Source organism: Oncorhynchus mykiss, chromosome 21, assembly GCF_013265735.2.
Source record: "Oncorhynchus mykiss isolate Arlee chromosome 21, USDA_OmykA_1.1, whole genome shotgun sequence".
Taxonomy (NCBI): Eukaryota; Metazoa; Chordata; class Actinopteri; order Salmoniformes; family Salmonidae; genus Oncorhynchus; species Oncorhynchus mykiss.
Window position 1 is genome coordinate 22,620,564 of NC_048585.1, and position 14,007 is coordinate 22,634,570.

The 14,007-nt window shown below is 43.8% G+C and overlaps 1 protein-coding gene across 14 annotated transcripts in view; it reads right to left on the bottom strand.

Moving 5' to 3' along the window:
• Nucleotides 1–14,007, bottom strand: part of LOC110500010 (protein phosphatase 1 regulatory subunit 12A) — a 62,645-nt gene that overhangs the window by 25,316 nt on the left and 23,322 nt on the right. For 13 of the 14 annotated variants that reach the window (XM_036957308.1, XM_036957305.1, XM_036957304.1 and 10 more), the window contains exons 3-9: nucleotides 12,203–12,321; nucleotides 4,689–4,848; nucleotides 3,870–4,014; nucleotides 3,658–3,732; nucleotides 3,323–3,414; nucleotides 2,747–2,907; nucleotides 2,057–2,190 (exon numbers count right to left, since the gene is read on the bottom strand). In XM_036957308.1, coding sequence (XP_036813203.1) covers nucleotides 2,057–2,190; nucleotides 2,747–2,907; nucleotides 3,323–3,414; nucleotides 3,658–3,732; nucleotides 3,870–4,014; nucleotides 4,689–4,848; nucleotides 12,203–12,321 — 886 coding nt within the window. The remainder of the gene's footprint in view (nucleotides 1–2,056; nucleotides 2,191–2,746; nucleotides 2,908–3,322; nucleotides 3,415–3,657; nucleotides 3,733–3,869; nucleotides 4,015–4,688; nucleotides 4,849–12,202; nucleotides 12,322–14,007) is intronic. The other variant, XM_021577119.2, reaches the window with a different exon arrangement.

Consider the following 14,007-nt stretch of genomic DNA (forward strand, 5'->3'; position numbering starts at 1 on the left):
AAAACTATTACGGACTACAAAGGGAAACCCAGATGCGAGGTGCCCAGTGACGTGAGCCTACCAGACGACCTAAATGCCTTTTCTGCTCGCGTTGAGGCAAGCAACACTGAAGCATGCCCGAGAGCACCAGCTGTTCTGGATGACTGTGTGATAACGCTCTCGGTTGTCGATGTGAACAAAAACAGGTCAACATTCAAAGCCGCTGGGCCAGACGGATTACCCGGACGTGTACTCAAAGCATGCACGGACCAACTGTCAAGTGTCTTCACTGACATTTTCAACCTCTCCCTGACCAAGTCTGTAATACCTACATGTTTCAAGCAGACCACCAAAGTCCCTGTGCCCAAGGAAGCGAAGGTAACCTGCCTAAATGATTACCGCCCCATGGCACTCATGTTGGTAGCCATGAAGTGCTTTGAAAGGTTGGTCATGGCTCACATCAACAGCATCCTCCCAGACACCCTAGACCCACTCCAATTTGCATACCGCCCCAACAGATGACGCAATCTCAATCACACTCCACACCACTCTTCCTCACCATGACAAAAGGAACACCTATGTGAGAATGCTGTTCATCGACTACAGCTCAGCATTCAACACCATAGTGCCCACGAAGCGCATCACTAAGCTAAGGACCCTGGGACTAAACACCTCCCTCTGCAACTGGATCCTGGACTTCCTGATGGGCCACCCCCAAGTGATAGGAGTAGGCAACAACAAGTCTGTTACACTGATCCTTAACAATGGGGCCCCTCAGGGGTACTTAGTACCCTCCTGTATTCCCTGTTCACCCACGACTCCATGGCAAAACACAACTCCAACACTTTCATTAAGTTTCCTGACGACACAAGTGGTAGGCCTGATCACCGACAATGATGAGACAGCCTATAGGGAGGTCAGAGAACTGGCAGTGTGGTGCCAGAACAACAACCTCTCCGTCAATGTGAGCAAGACAAAGCAGCTGATCGTGGACCACAGGAAAATAAGGGCCAAACAGGCCCCCATTAACATTGCCGGGGCTGTAGTGGAGCGGGTCGAGAGTTTCAAGTTCCTTGGTGTTCACATCACCAACAAACTATCATGGTCCAAACATACCAAGACAGTCAGAGGGCATGACAAAACCTTTTCCCCTCAGGAGACTGAAAAGATTTGGCATGGGTCCTCAGACCCTCAAAAAGTTCAAAAGTTCAGCTGCACCATGGAGAGCATCCTGCCTGGTATGGAAACTGCTCAGCATCTGACCATAAGGCGTAACAGAGGGTCGTGAAAACAGCCCTGTACATCACTGGGGATAAGCTTCCTGGCATCCAGGACCTATATAATAAGCGGTGCCAGAGACTCCAGTCACCAAAGTTATAAACTGTTGTCTCTGCTACCGCACAACAAGCGGTACAGGAAGGCAAAGTCTAGGACCAAAAGGCTCCTCAACAGCTTCTACCCCCAAGCCATTTGAGTGCTGAACAATTCATAAAAATCCCCCCCCCCCCCAGTAAAGTCTACACGTGTCACGGTAAAGTCTACGCGTGTCACGGTAAAGTCTACACTTGTAGACCAGAGCTCCTGTTCTTCAACTAATCGTAACTCTCACGCCCCCTGGGCCTCTGACATTTGTTACGGTTCACAGTGTACCGCAGGAGGCAACAACACCTACCCAAGTGTTGTACTCTTCATGTGACCAGCAACAAATACCAGGTAACCCCCTTTATGTAAACCCTGTGTAACTTGAGCCAAGCGTGAAGCGTGGGTTTGTGTTAAAGCTTTAACTAAACAGACATGGAATTATATTGATCTGTATACCATTTCAGGGCCTCACGTAAACTGAGCTCAGGCGTAGCTATATATCCCAGTTTACAGGTTACATCTGAAAGCATCAGCGGTTAAACCTTCCTTTTAGGTTCTATAACAAACTTCTGGGACACGGAACCACTTGGTCAGTCATGTGACTCCAGAAAGAGTTATTCAGTAGAGGGAGCGGTAAAGGCGTGATAAACTCTCTGCAGAAGAGGCTGACGATGACTAGTGGAGGACTTCAGTGGACCTATCCACCAGGCCGTACCTTCTTGACAGGCGAGGTGAGAGTCACCTGGTTAGTGGGGCTGGTTGGGGAGGTGGACACCGTAACGCTGGTCGGCGTTGGCACCACAGCAGTGCCGTTACTGTTGCTCACAGGGACAGGCGTCTTGCTCTTGTCTGGAGGGGAGGAAGAGAGGGGCTAGTATGAGTTACTGATGCATAAAAAAAACTGGTTTATACTTCATCTAACCACATGCCTGTAGACCATTAAAATGCATCAAGCGTTTCTATGAAAACGATACTCAGGAAGACTGTCGTCTGCAGACCGTCATTGCAACTGTTGTTTGTAAGATATGGTCTGATTAGCTGTGCTTTTAGACATAGCTTTTTAGTACTAAAATAATAAAAAAAATGGATGGGTTTGTTGGTGTTACAAATAGAGCAGGTATGCTTTTTTGACCATATTTTGTTGATGTAATGCAGACTGTCATTTGTGTGTTTATGCTTTTTCATAAAGATGCACGACCAAAGGTGATGTCACAGACAAGTGTTTATGATGTCATTGCAACAAGTATGTACAGACACGGTTCAAAAGAGTACGTCTACGACACACTACAACATTTACAAATCAGTTCAACTAATGTAGACGGGGTCTAAGGTCTTCTTCAGAAATCAGGTCAAGGTTTAGAAACACCCTGCCTGCCATTGTACCATTACAGTAGGTTGAACGTACCGGCTTCAGTCTCTGACTCCGAGTCTTCCTCCTCTTCCTCCTCGCTGGAGCAGCTGGACTCCTGGTCCTTCTTGCCCTCCTCTTCCTCGTCCACCTTCTCCGGTTCCAGGGTCTCGATGCGCGGGGCGGGCTTCTCGGGCTCCAAGAGGAGGGTCTCTTTGCTGGAACACACAATATTTGGTACTTTCAGTCTGCATGGATTCATTATTAAACTACAAAGATATGTGCACCATTTCAGAGCAACACCCATAAACCTGCATATTATCAGGGTGCCTCAATTACTTAGAGATCCTTTCAATGTACTGAATACTTAAAACATGAACTTAACTCTATATAGCGGGGGTACCGGCACAGAGTCTCTGTGCAGTGGGCACCGGTTAGTCGAGGTAATATGTACAAGTAGGTAGAATTATTAACATGACTATGCATAGATAACAGAGTGGAGCAGCAGTGTAAAAGAGGCGGTGGGCGACCTACCCTGGGGTTAATTCATAAAAGACAATCCATTACATGACTGTATTTCACTGAGTGACTACCTAATGTCACCCCATTTCCCCCCCCAACCAGGACATTTACCTCTTAATGGATTTCAGATTTTGATTGTTGTCCCCAGTGGTCGTCGTTTCTATCAAGGGAGACTTTTTAACATCCTTCTTTTCACTATTGAGCTGCAACGGGAGAAAAACATTAAATGATTGAAGGCAGTAAGCACCCTAACGCTATAAATTTAAAATATATATATATATTTGTAGACAAAGTCTGATTTGATCAAGGGCCTCTGCTACAATAACACCTGCAAGGCATATACCAGTGACTCTCAGTTTCACTTTTGAAAGCTTTAAACGCGGGTTATGCAGTTCATCCAGGCTCAAATGAAAGCGCTTGTAAGCATTAGCCACACACTGGCTTACCAGATTCTGCTTTTTCTGTAATTCCTCTAAGTAGCCAAGGACATCTTCATCTGCAACATCAAAAGCAGTCTGACCCTGAGGAGGAAGCACACAATTCTCAGAACTAGTGTTATGAGAAGAGCACATATGCGCAGTACAGAACATGCTCCATATTCAACTGAACCTTAGAGGGTATGGATAGAGGATAGAGACTCCGTAGAAGTACTACCCACCACTTTATTGATAAGGTCCATGTCACACAGGTTCTCCACCAGTATCTTGCAGGCCTCCTCTTTGCCCCAATGTGAAGCAGCATGGAGCGGGGTCCAGCCGTCAAAGTCTTTAATATTTACATCATACCCTGCTTGGATTAAAAGCCTGGGGGGCGCAGGGGGAGGGGGACAAAAATAGTGATTATGAGATTTAGCTAATCTTGTTCTTTTGGATTTGGTGCTGCAACCTAATCTTATCAGTCGTTGCCAGTGTCCAGGCTTTTGTTACTGTGCCAGCATTATGGCTGCATTTCGTATTAGTTCGGCAAAAACAGAACCCAAAGACACAAATAAACCAAAAAGTATTCCATCAACTATTTGCATAAGTGCAAATACATTCGTGCAAAAGGTTTAAGAACCCTATTTCAGTCAATAAACATCTTGCAGGACAGGAAAAATGTTGACCTTGAGTATCTGGTCCTCAACATGGTAGATGTTAGTGTTAGCCAACTATGGCAGTGGAGTGTGTGGGAGACTTCGTTGGCTGCATTCCCAGGAGCAGATGGACAGGGTGCTGCAGTCCCTCCCTTAGGCAGTCTGTCTGTACTGACAGGCCAGAGATTGGCTCTTGATAACCACTGACACAGTAATGAAGTAAAATCCCACAAGGGACATGGCTATAAGTAGAATCCACTTAACAAATATCTAACGACAACATGTAAGTGGAAATCTCTTTTAAATCAGCATTAATAAAAGGTGATAAGTCTATAATATAAAGGAATCCAACGATGGGCTACGGGCTTGTTAGAGGTAAAGGCGAGGTAAGGAGTCTGGACTTACTTTAAAACCTCAGCGTATCCCTTGGCGGCGGCCACGTGGAGTGCGGTCCCCCCGGACTTGGCGTGTCGGACGTCGTTGATGGTTCCGCTGTTGAGCCACTGCCGGGCGTCCCTCAGCATGATCCGCTCCTCCTCCTTCCTGGCCGCCTCGATGTCCACGCCTGGTGAGGGCGAAGTGTAACGGTGACCACTGTTAGTCTGGCCTCAGTGGATTAACTGCTACTTAAAAAGAGGCATGTCCCTATAAACACTGGAGATTATCTAGGCTACAAAAGAGCAGTAGAAGGCAGAAACTGTTAGGAAATAAATGCTGCCTGTCTGCCATTCAACCCCAGGGAACTAACATCAATATTACAGAAGTGATTCAAAGACAAAAATGGAACCCTGAAATTAGCTGAAAATGGCCACATCACATACACATGCTTGCCACACATGGCCATAAGTGAATGAGTTGAAGGCTCACACTCAAATGGGGAACTACAGTCCAGAGTTTCATTTGAAACCAACAATGGATGAAAAGTCAATGAGTCTGATACCCTTTACACAGCAGAAATCTGACCTGGAATATTACACAACAGGCTAAATGTCCCTATGGTTTACACAGTGTTGTAAGCGAGCTATGGACATTTGACATACTTTGTATGGCGAGGTGTCAAAATCCAAGCCATGTAGGCATGTAGTTTAAGCAAATAATCCACTTGTGGTTGTGCAAAGTGAGTGGGAGCAAAGCTAGCACTCTTTTCCATAGACTAGAGGCCTCTGACCTCTGACAAATTGCTTATTTCAATATTTTGTCCATGTTATCACTGCTCTGGGACTGATAGCAAACACAGTAAGTTTTCCATGTGGGTCAGTATGTCTAAGGTATGGGCCGGCATTATACAGGATACAGGCTGTTGCAGGAACAGGCGTGTACTGTCTTGCCGACACTCGACTGGAACCCGAGACGGCTGAAATTTGGAGCAACTGGTGAAGGCGTGTCTGACTACTCAGCTGTGAGTTGATATGCTCATTGTTTATGTAGTTGAGCACTAAGTGCTCTGGGGTGGAAGCCAACACTTCAGCTGATCCTATAGGTTTTGAGTTTCTCGTATGATGCACAATCATCCCTCAGCTCCTAGGAAAACGGCTGGACTTTCTTTTTCTATCCATTCATGAAATTACTTTATTTGTCCATTCATGAGAAAGTAAAGCAGCATTAAAAAATAAAAAATTGACTAAGATCGAACATAAGGTCCAGGAATAGTTGATTTTATTCAAAAACAGATCGACATTAGTTAAATCAGCGCTGGTTCAGTGCCTTGTTAACACTACCTGTCATTGTTGATGAGATTACCGAGTTGAAGTGTGACTAATTAAAAAGGACAAAAGAAGATTCCAACTGTCTGACAGTGTGTTAGGCTGGATGAACAGGGAGCAGTTTACTCCAGCCAGAGGTTCTGGCTTGGCGCCAGCGAAGGAGAACAAGGGACGTAGATCTGTCAGCTAGGGGACCGTGGCAAAAATTCCTGCACAAATTCACTGACAGAACGCCGCTTGTCTGCATGCTGCGCTTCAATCGTGGGAAGAAATTAAGACGACTCGGAAAATGGTCTGAAACTGACTCCTGGCTACCCAAGAACCAATCCTGCTGCACAGTCCATCTAGTTTGGTTTTACTTTCATATTGTGCAGTAAGAGTTAATGGTTATGACAAAAATACTTCTAGCTAAACTATAAGCCTTTGCATTGAGTTTCCCATCCCTTTCATCAACGACACCTTGGGTCACTAGGATGTCTGGCTGCATGGAATAAACAAGACCCATTTGAAAGGGGGATGGGTGTGGCTCCACGAGTCAAATCCCTGACTCGCTGCATAAATGAATGGTCCAATGAAACAGATTTTTCCAATACAGAAGTGAATCAATGGGTTCAGGCTGGTCTTGGGGGAAGATGGCACCATGGCTTCAGTGTTCTGCAATGCTTTGCCCTTTAGTCCAGTCCATGTGATGCCATTAGTGTAATACACAATGCCCTGCTGTCATAATGGATCTCAATTAGTCCTTTATTCTGCTGGGCTGCTGCGCATTCAGTCTGTGGAACGGGTGGACTGTGGTACAAAAGGTGAGATGTCCACAACCTCACAGATGCATGTTTTACAAATGCACCAGCAAGGCAGGGGAACTATTAGTCAAGGCATTATCAAAATTAATATCCCTGCAGTAATTGGCCTGTATGAATGTTTATTGCATCTGTTACAATAGGGCCCATCGCTTACTAGAGAGCAGGGAATTTAAGGAGTAGCCTGTACTGGTTCTAGAAAAAGGCAGGGAGACTAATAGATCCTAAGTAGGACTACAAAACAGCAGCCTGGTGGAGGAACTGGACACATTCAAAGCTGCTTTTTCAAGAGAAAATTGCACCTTCTACCGGGACGCTGAGAAAATAAATAGAGAAAAGCCAGTAGACCAGAAAACTGACTGGATGAGGACTGAATCACTCTCCCTCCCTCCCCCTCTCTCAAAGCTAGGCCTACATATGGTCTGGTAAAGCCAAAATGGAAAATATCCCAAAGAATCTGACCTGGCGCAAACATGAGAATCCTCTGAGGAAATTCGCCTGGACCTCTGAGGATGAGATAACACAGGACTAAATTCAGTGAAGGGAAAACCTGCTGACTAGCCAAAACTAAATTACCCCAAGACATTGATCAGAGACAGCCCTTATGGGCAGTTATAGAGGTAGTGGGTGGGGGCCTAGTCACCTAATGTCTGTGAGGCAGAGGGGATCTGAAGGTGGAGCCAGCTGCGCGGGAATGGTGGTGGCTCCTAACGAGTTAAACACCATGATTAAGGTCTCTCTTTAGAGAGGAGACCATGAGACAGGAAGAGAAAAATCACATTAAGCATACAGAGGGAGCTGCACAACACTGTTACATAACTGTACCTTACTGAACACGGAGAACGGAGAGCTGCTCTAGCCATTATTGTGGTAAGGTCAAGAACAATGCGCATGAATTCATTCCCTACATGATGTTACATCTAACAGCCTGAGCATTACACTCATGCTGCAACTCCGCTGCAAACTAAATTGCCAGTGTAACTGCCCATCGACCCAAAAAATTGTGGCATCACTGATCAGATACAGCCAGGAGGGAGAAACACTTTGCATATTAAAAAGGCCCAGTGGTCAGATGTCTGTCATATGACTGATGGTAAATGCAGTAGAGGTCGACCGATTATGATTTTTCAACGCCGATGCCGATTATTGGAGGACCAAAAAAAAAAGCCAATACCGATTAAATCGGCCGATTTGTTTTTATTTGTAATAATGACTATTACAACAATACTGAATGTACACTTATTTTAACTTAATATAATACATCAATAAAAATCAATTCAGCCTCAAGTAAATAATTAAACATGTTCAATTTGGTTTAAATAATGCAAAAACAAAGTGTTGGAGAAGAAAGTAAAAGTGCAATATGTGCCATGTAAGAAAGCTAACGTTTAAGTTCCTTGCTCAGAACATATGAAAGCTGGTGGTTCCTTTTAACATGAGTCTTCAATATTCCCAGGTAAGAAGTTTTAAGTTGTAGTTATTATTGGAAGTATAGGACTATTTCTCTCTATACCATTTGTATTTCATTAACCTGACTATTGGATGTTCTTATAGGCACTTTAGTATTGCCAGTGTAACAGTATCTCTTCCATCCCTCTCCTCGCTCCTACCTGGGCTCGAACCAGGAACACATTGACAACAGCCACCCTCGAAGCAGCGTTACCCATGCAGAGCAAGGGGAACAACCACACCAAGTCTCAGAGCGAGTGACGTTTGAAACGCTATTAGCGTGCACCCAGCTAACTAGCTAGCCATTTCACATCGGTTACACCAGCCTAATCTCGGGAGTTGATAGGCTTGAAGTCATAAACAGCTGCTGGCAAACGCACAAAAGTGCTGTTTGAATAAATGCTTACGAGCCTGCTGGTGCCAACCACCGCTCAGTCAGGCTGCTCTATCAAATCATAGACTTAGTTATAACATGATAACACAGAAATACAAGCCTTAGGTCATTAATATGGTTGAATCCGGAAACTCTCGAAAACAAGATGTTTATTCTTTCAGTCAAATACGGAACCGTTCCATATTTTATCTAACGGGTGGCACCCATAAGTCTAAATATTGCTGTTACATTGCACAACCTTCAATGTTATGTCATAATTACGTAACATTCTGGCAAATTAGGCAGCCCAAACTGTTGCATATACACTGACTCTGCGTGCAATGAACACAAGAGAAATGACACAATTTCGCCTGGTTAATATTGGCTGCTAACCTGGGTTTCTTTTAGCTAAATATGCAGGTTTAAAAATATATACTTCTGTGTATTGATTTTAAGATGTTTATGGTTAGGTGCACATTGGCGCAACGATACGCACCGCATCGATTATATGCAACGCAGGACACGCTAGATAAACTAGTAATATTAATCATGTGAAGTTAACTAGCGATTATGATTGATTGATTTTATAAGATAAGTTTAATGCTAGCTAGCAACTTACCTTGGCTGCATTCACGTAACATGCAGGCTCCTCGTGAGTGCAATGAGAGGGAGGTGGTTAGAGCGTTGGACTAGTTAACTGTAAGGTTGCAAGATTGAATCCCTGAGCTGACAAATCTGTCGTTCTGCCCCTGAACAAGGCAGTTAACCCACCGTTCCTAGGCAGTCATTGAAAATAAGAATGCGTTCTTAACTACTCATATATACCCATTTTTAAAATAAAATACATTTTATAAAATAATAAATAAATAAATAAATAAATAAATAAATAGGCCAAATCGGTGTCCAAAAATTCTGATTGTTATGAAAACTTGAAATCGTCCCTAATTAAAAAAATCGGCCATTCCGATTAAATCGGTCAACCTCCAAAATGCAGTGGTGTGCAACATTGTGATGCTGCAGGCAGGGGTTTATGTGTCTGACAGTAAGGGATCTTGGGAACTGGCCTACTGACGCACCGCTTCAAAGCCGTAGACTGCGTATCCATCAAGCCCAGAAAACGAAGGCTGAAAGCTGCAGTCGGCCGTGAGATGTGCGGGGCTCCTGTGGGATAAGCCGCCGCCTCCGTTATATAATACTCTTAAGTAGCGTAGCATGCTAACAAACAACAGGAGAGGTCATAACTGCTGAATGAATTCTGCACATTCAGCCCTTAGGACTGGAGTGCTAAAAGGATAGGGCTCTGACCACCTCAGCCAAGCCCTGCTCCAGGTCCCTCCACTGCTGCCTTCACCTCATACCCAGACCTGGATCATGTTACTGGGTCTAGTCTGGTTCTACTTAAGGCGGGGCTGTATAGCATATTTTACTACATGCCATTATTGCAGAATGAACCGGTTTGGGTTTGTACTTTACCTACTATAAGGGTATTTGAATGTTTGGTTTGTTAAAATGTGATATGCTGTGTGTAACGTCCATTTTTATAGTTTATACGCTACTTTAGTCATCCCCCTCATCTCTCTCCGTGCCACTTTTCACACAGACTTAGCCCAGCCCACTGTCACTCAAGGAGCACTTTGTTGTTGCTTGACCATGAGACACATAGGGCGCGTTCGGAGTAGATAGCCAGAGTGAATTTACGATGTGCCAAAGTTCAGAATAACTGATGAACTTACGAACATGTCCGGCGTCAGTAAACATCGGACAAAAGCGTAATTAAATTGTTAGTCACCAACACTCTGGGTAACATGAAAACAGCTTAACCAGCTCTACTAGGGCAAGTAAAAAGGTTGACTGAGGTGTTCTCATTCATGTCTGGAATTAGCTAGCAAGCTAACTTTAGCCAGTTAGCTTAGGCACTTGACTGCCATTGTGATGTCAGAACGCTCAGATCAACCATACTCCTCAGCCAGAGTATCCAGTGTGCGCTCAAAATGCTCAGAGCGAAACGCTCTGAATTTACGAACACCCAGAGCGCGCTGAGCACTCTGGCACTCGAATTAACTTTAAGGGTGTGTTCGTAAATTAAGTCTGCATTGTTTCCTACCCTGTCAACTCCTCATTGTCATATCAAACACACTTCAAAATGCCCACTATTATTTATATTCTAACTATAGAATTAAAATAATTATTATATTTCCATGATTCCAACAGTTTACCGAAGTCAAATCGCAGTTGCAACATTTGTTTACAAAAATAAGGCCTAGTTTATGTGGCAGTGGGGAAATTCTCAAATGAGAGCAGGAAATGCAGAAATTGGTGAAAGTGTAGGATTTCTTTTTTGGGTTGAAGAACAGTATAAAACAGAATGGCGAAAGACCCATTGAAATCACTTAGAATGTATGTGTTGCCACTGTAGGGTCACACACTACCCATAAAGCAAAAGTAGAACTTTAATTCAAAAGCAACATCAGCATAAAAAAATGACAGTGATGTGATATTTTGGCATATCGCCCAGCCCTAGTCCTACTCGTCTACACCTCAGGGGAGGAGCAACCTAAGCAGACAAGGGTGCAAATAACAGAGGGGGCTGTCTGACAAGCTAAGCTGCTACCTAACTTCTAATTATGGCTGGTGGCTAGCATGGCTAACAATGTAAACAGTGCAAAGGTGTCCAGCCACACTTAGTGGATTTGAAGAGAGCTGCATTTGGAATGGCTACTAGGTGACGAAGTAAAGAGACGGGATGAAAAGAGGAGAGCGCCACAATCTGCCGACAACGTAGCGGCATCATGAGCAGAGGAGTGGTTCATCCCCGGGGCCATTAGCCTGTCTGAACAAGGCCTCCCACCGGAGGGGACGGGTACACGTCATCAAATCAAGAACACACAGGGTCAAAAATAGAAAAACCCTTTCATCCAGTTTAGAATCATCACAAAGAGAAACCCAGAGTTTAAGTGGATGGCATTAATCTCCATTATGTAACTTCTCCGAGGCAAAGCGTCGCAGCTGCTGGGACTGGGTCTCACTTTATTTCATAAATACTTTGACACAGTACACGCATGTTATACCTGGATATCATGTACGTAAGCATGGTATTGGGTGAAGTAGTGAAGGGGGAGTTAGACCAGACCAGTGAGCTTGTTGGCCGTATAGGCTGCAGTGCTATTGAACCAAGCTGAGTGCACGCCACTGGAGGCCTGCCAAGACCTGCCTGATATGAACGGAGGCCACAGCGGCCTAGATGCATGTGCCACGATCCATTTCACACACACACACCAACTCTCCTCCCTTAACTGTCTATTTGGAGAGGCTGTGCATAACTGCCTAGTCTATAGCAAACACAATGATGCTAGCGAAGTAGCAGCACTCATGTCATTAAAAAGTAATCTATTTTGAAAACATAATGAAAAACATTCCCATTGTCGTTTTAGGCACTTCCCTTCCAATTACAGATGTGAAAAGCCCCATTAATGATATGCTTGGTGGACAATGTTTGACTGGCAATGGTTCAACTGAAAGCAGAAGTGAAAGTTGTTGTTGACTAGCAGGTCAGTGTGGGGCAGACAGTGAGTCAGTGCTGCGGTCCGTCTGTACCTTGTCGGTTGATCTCATTCTTCAGGAGCTCCTCCATGGCCTCCTCCTCAGCGATGTCCAGTGGTGTCTCCCCCTCACTGTTCACCACCCCCACACTGGCTCCCTGGCCAATCAGATACCTGCACAAACACACACACTTACTTAGGACAGGTAAGTAGTAGTCCAAAGTAGTATTAGTAACATTCAGTAGTAGTAAATTAAATTAACCCAGGTGAATACAGGTTCAATCAAAATGCCTAGGAAATCATGTCCATCTCATTCTATGTATTCCAGTGTATTAGGCCTATATAAAGCTACTGCTTTAGGTCTATGAAAACTTAAAACAAAAAATGGCACTAATTCTAGCAAGACACATTTATGACGATTGGAAAATGGATGCATTTACCAATGACCATTACGGTCGATAATGTGTTCCCTTCACCTGCAGGGAAACAGTCAAGTGAATATATTATGAAAACCTATACGTCATAACCGGGGATTCAGTTAGGAAAATGTGGTGCTGGACATTTGACCGGCAGAGTTTAAATTTAGCGGACGGTGCTCAAAATGACAGAAATCCCACGTAGATTATGGTAATTAATATTAACAGAACATACAAGACGAGGACCAACAATGTGTGGTCTTTCTTACCGAATTCTGATTCGCACTTCAAATAAAAATCCACATTTACTTTCTCAGCCAACAAGACGAGTGACGAACAGCAAAATCACTAACCTTTGACAAGCCTACTATCCCCCATAGTAGAAAAAAATACATTCTACTGGTCAGCTTGTCGAGAAAGAAATAGCTTATTTCAAACCGACTGGGATGATAGCTCACACCTTCATACAACCAAAAGGTCTAGGCTACATTTTTCTTATTTAAATGACGTTAAAAAGCAAAGAGCTGCAACAGAACGTTTCGCTTAAAAATGTTGATAAACTTATTTCCTCACATTATAAAGCACAGCAACACTGACAACGCATTGGGCTATAAGCAAATGTTTGTTCCGTAATACAATTATCGTGAAAACACCATTGTCAAAAGCGCACCGCACATGCTAGCTGTTTAAAGTGAATAGGGCTATCTGACAAACCAAAAAAAAAAAAATTCTGTCCGAGAGTTCTGTTCTTTTGACCAATTGATAGGTCGAAATGTTAAGTGTACTTTTCCCCTAGTGTTTTAATAAAATCAACTATATGCACTGATCTTGTCTGATGTGTTAAGCTTGATTAAATAATTAAGACAAATGACTAGAGGGAGTCAGACCGCAATCGATTTGATTGTGCCGAGCCTGGCTCGTCCTCCCTGCTGCAACGACCACCACAGAACATCAGTGTGTATCGTGCTGTAACCATATACATTTTCAGTAGCACATCTTAGTCTGATGGACTGTGCAATCCAAGGCTTCCACAATGGATCAGTCAACTCAGACAGGTGCAAATCAGACAGGTGTCTTGTACACCATTATTTATTTATTATTAGCTACTGCTCGACTAAAATCTGTCGACCAACAGCCTATCGACCAGTCAACTAAATGTGACAGATGAAAATATCAGTTAAACATTTAGAAAGAGGGGAGCGTTAATATGCAACAACTAGCATGGGTTGCTAATATGACTAGACTGTTCCTTTGGCTACTAGACAATGAAAGAAATTTCATAAAATAATTACCTCCACAGATATGGTCTGCGTTTGGCTAGGCTACTTTGAAGTAAAATGGTCAGGTTTCAAACAATTAAGTATATGTTCTTAACATGCATACTGACTCCAGATCATTGCAAAGTGGTGTGACGCGCTGTTGCCTATGCATTTGCTGTTTGAGA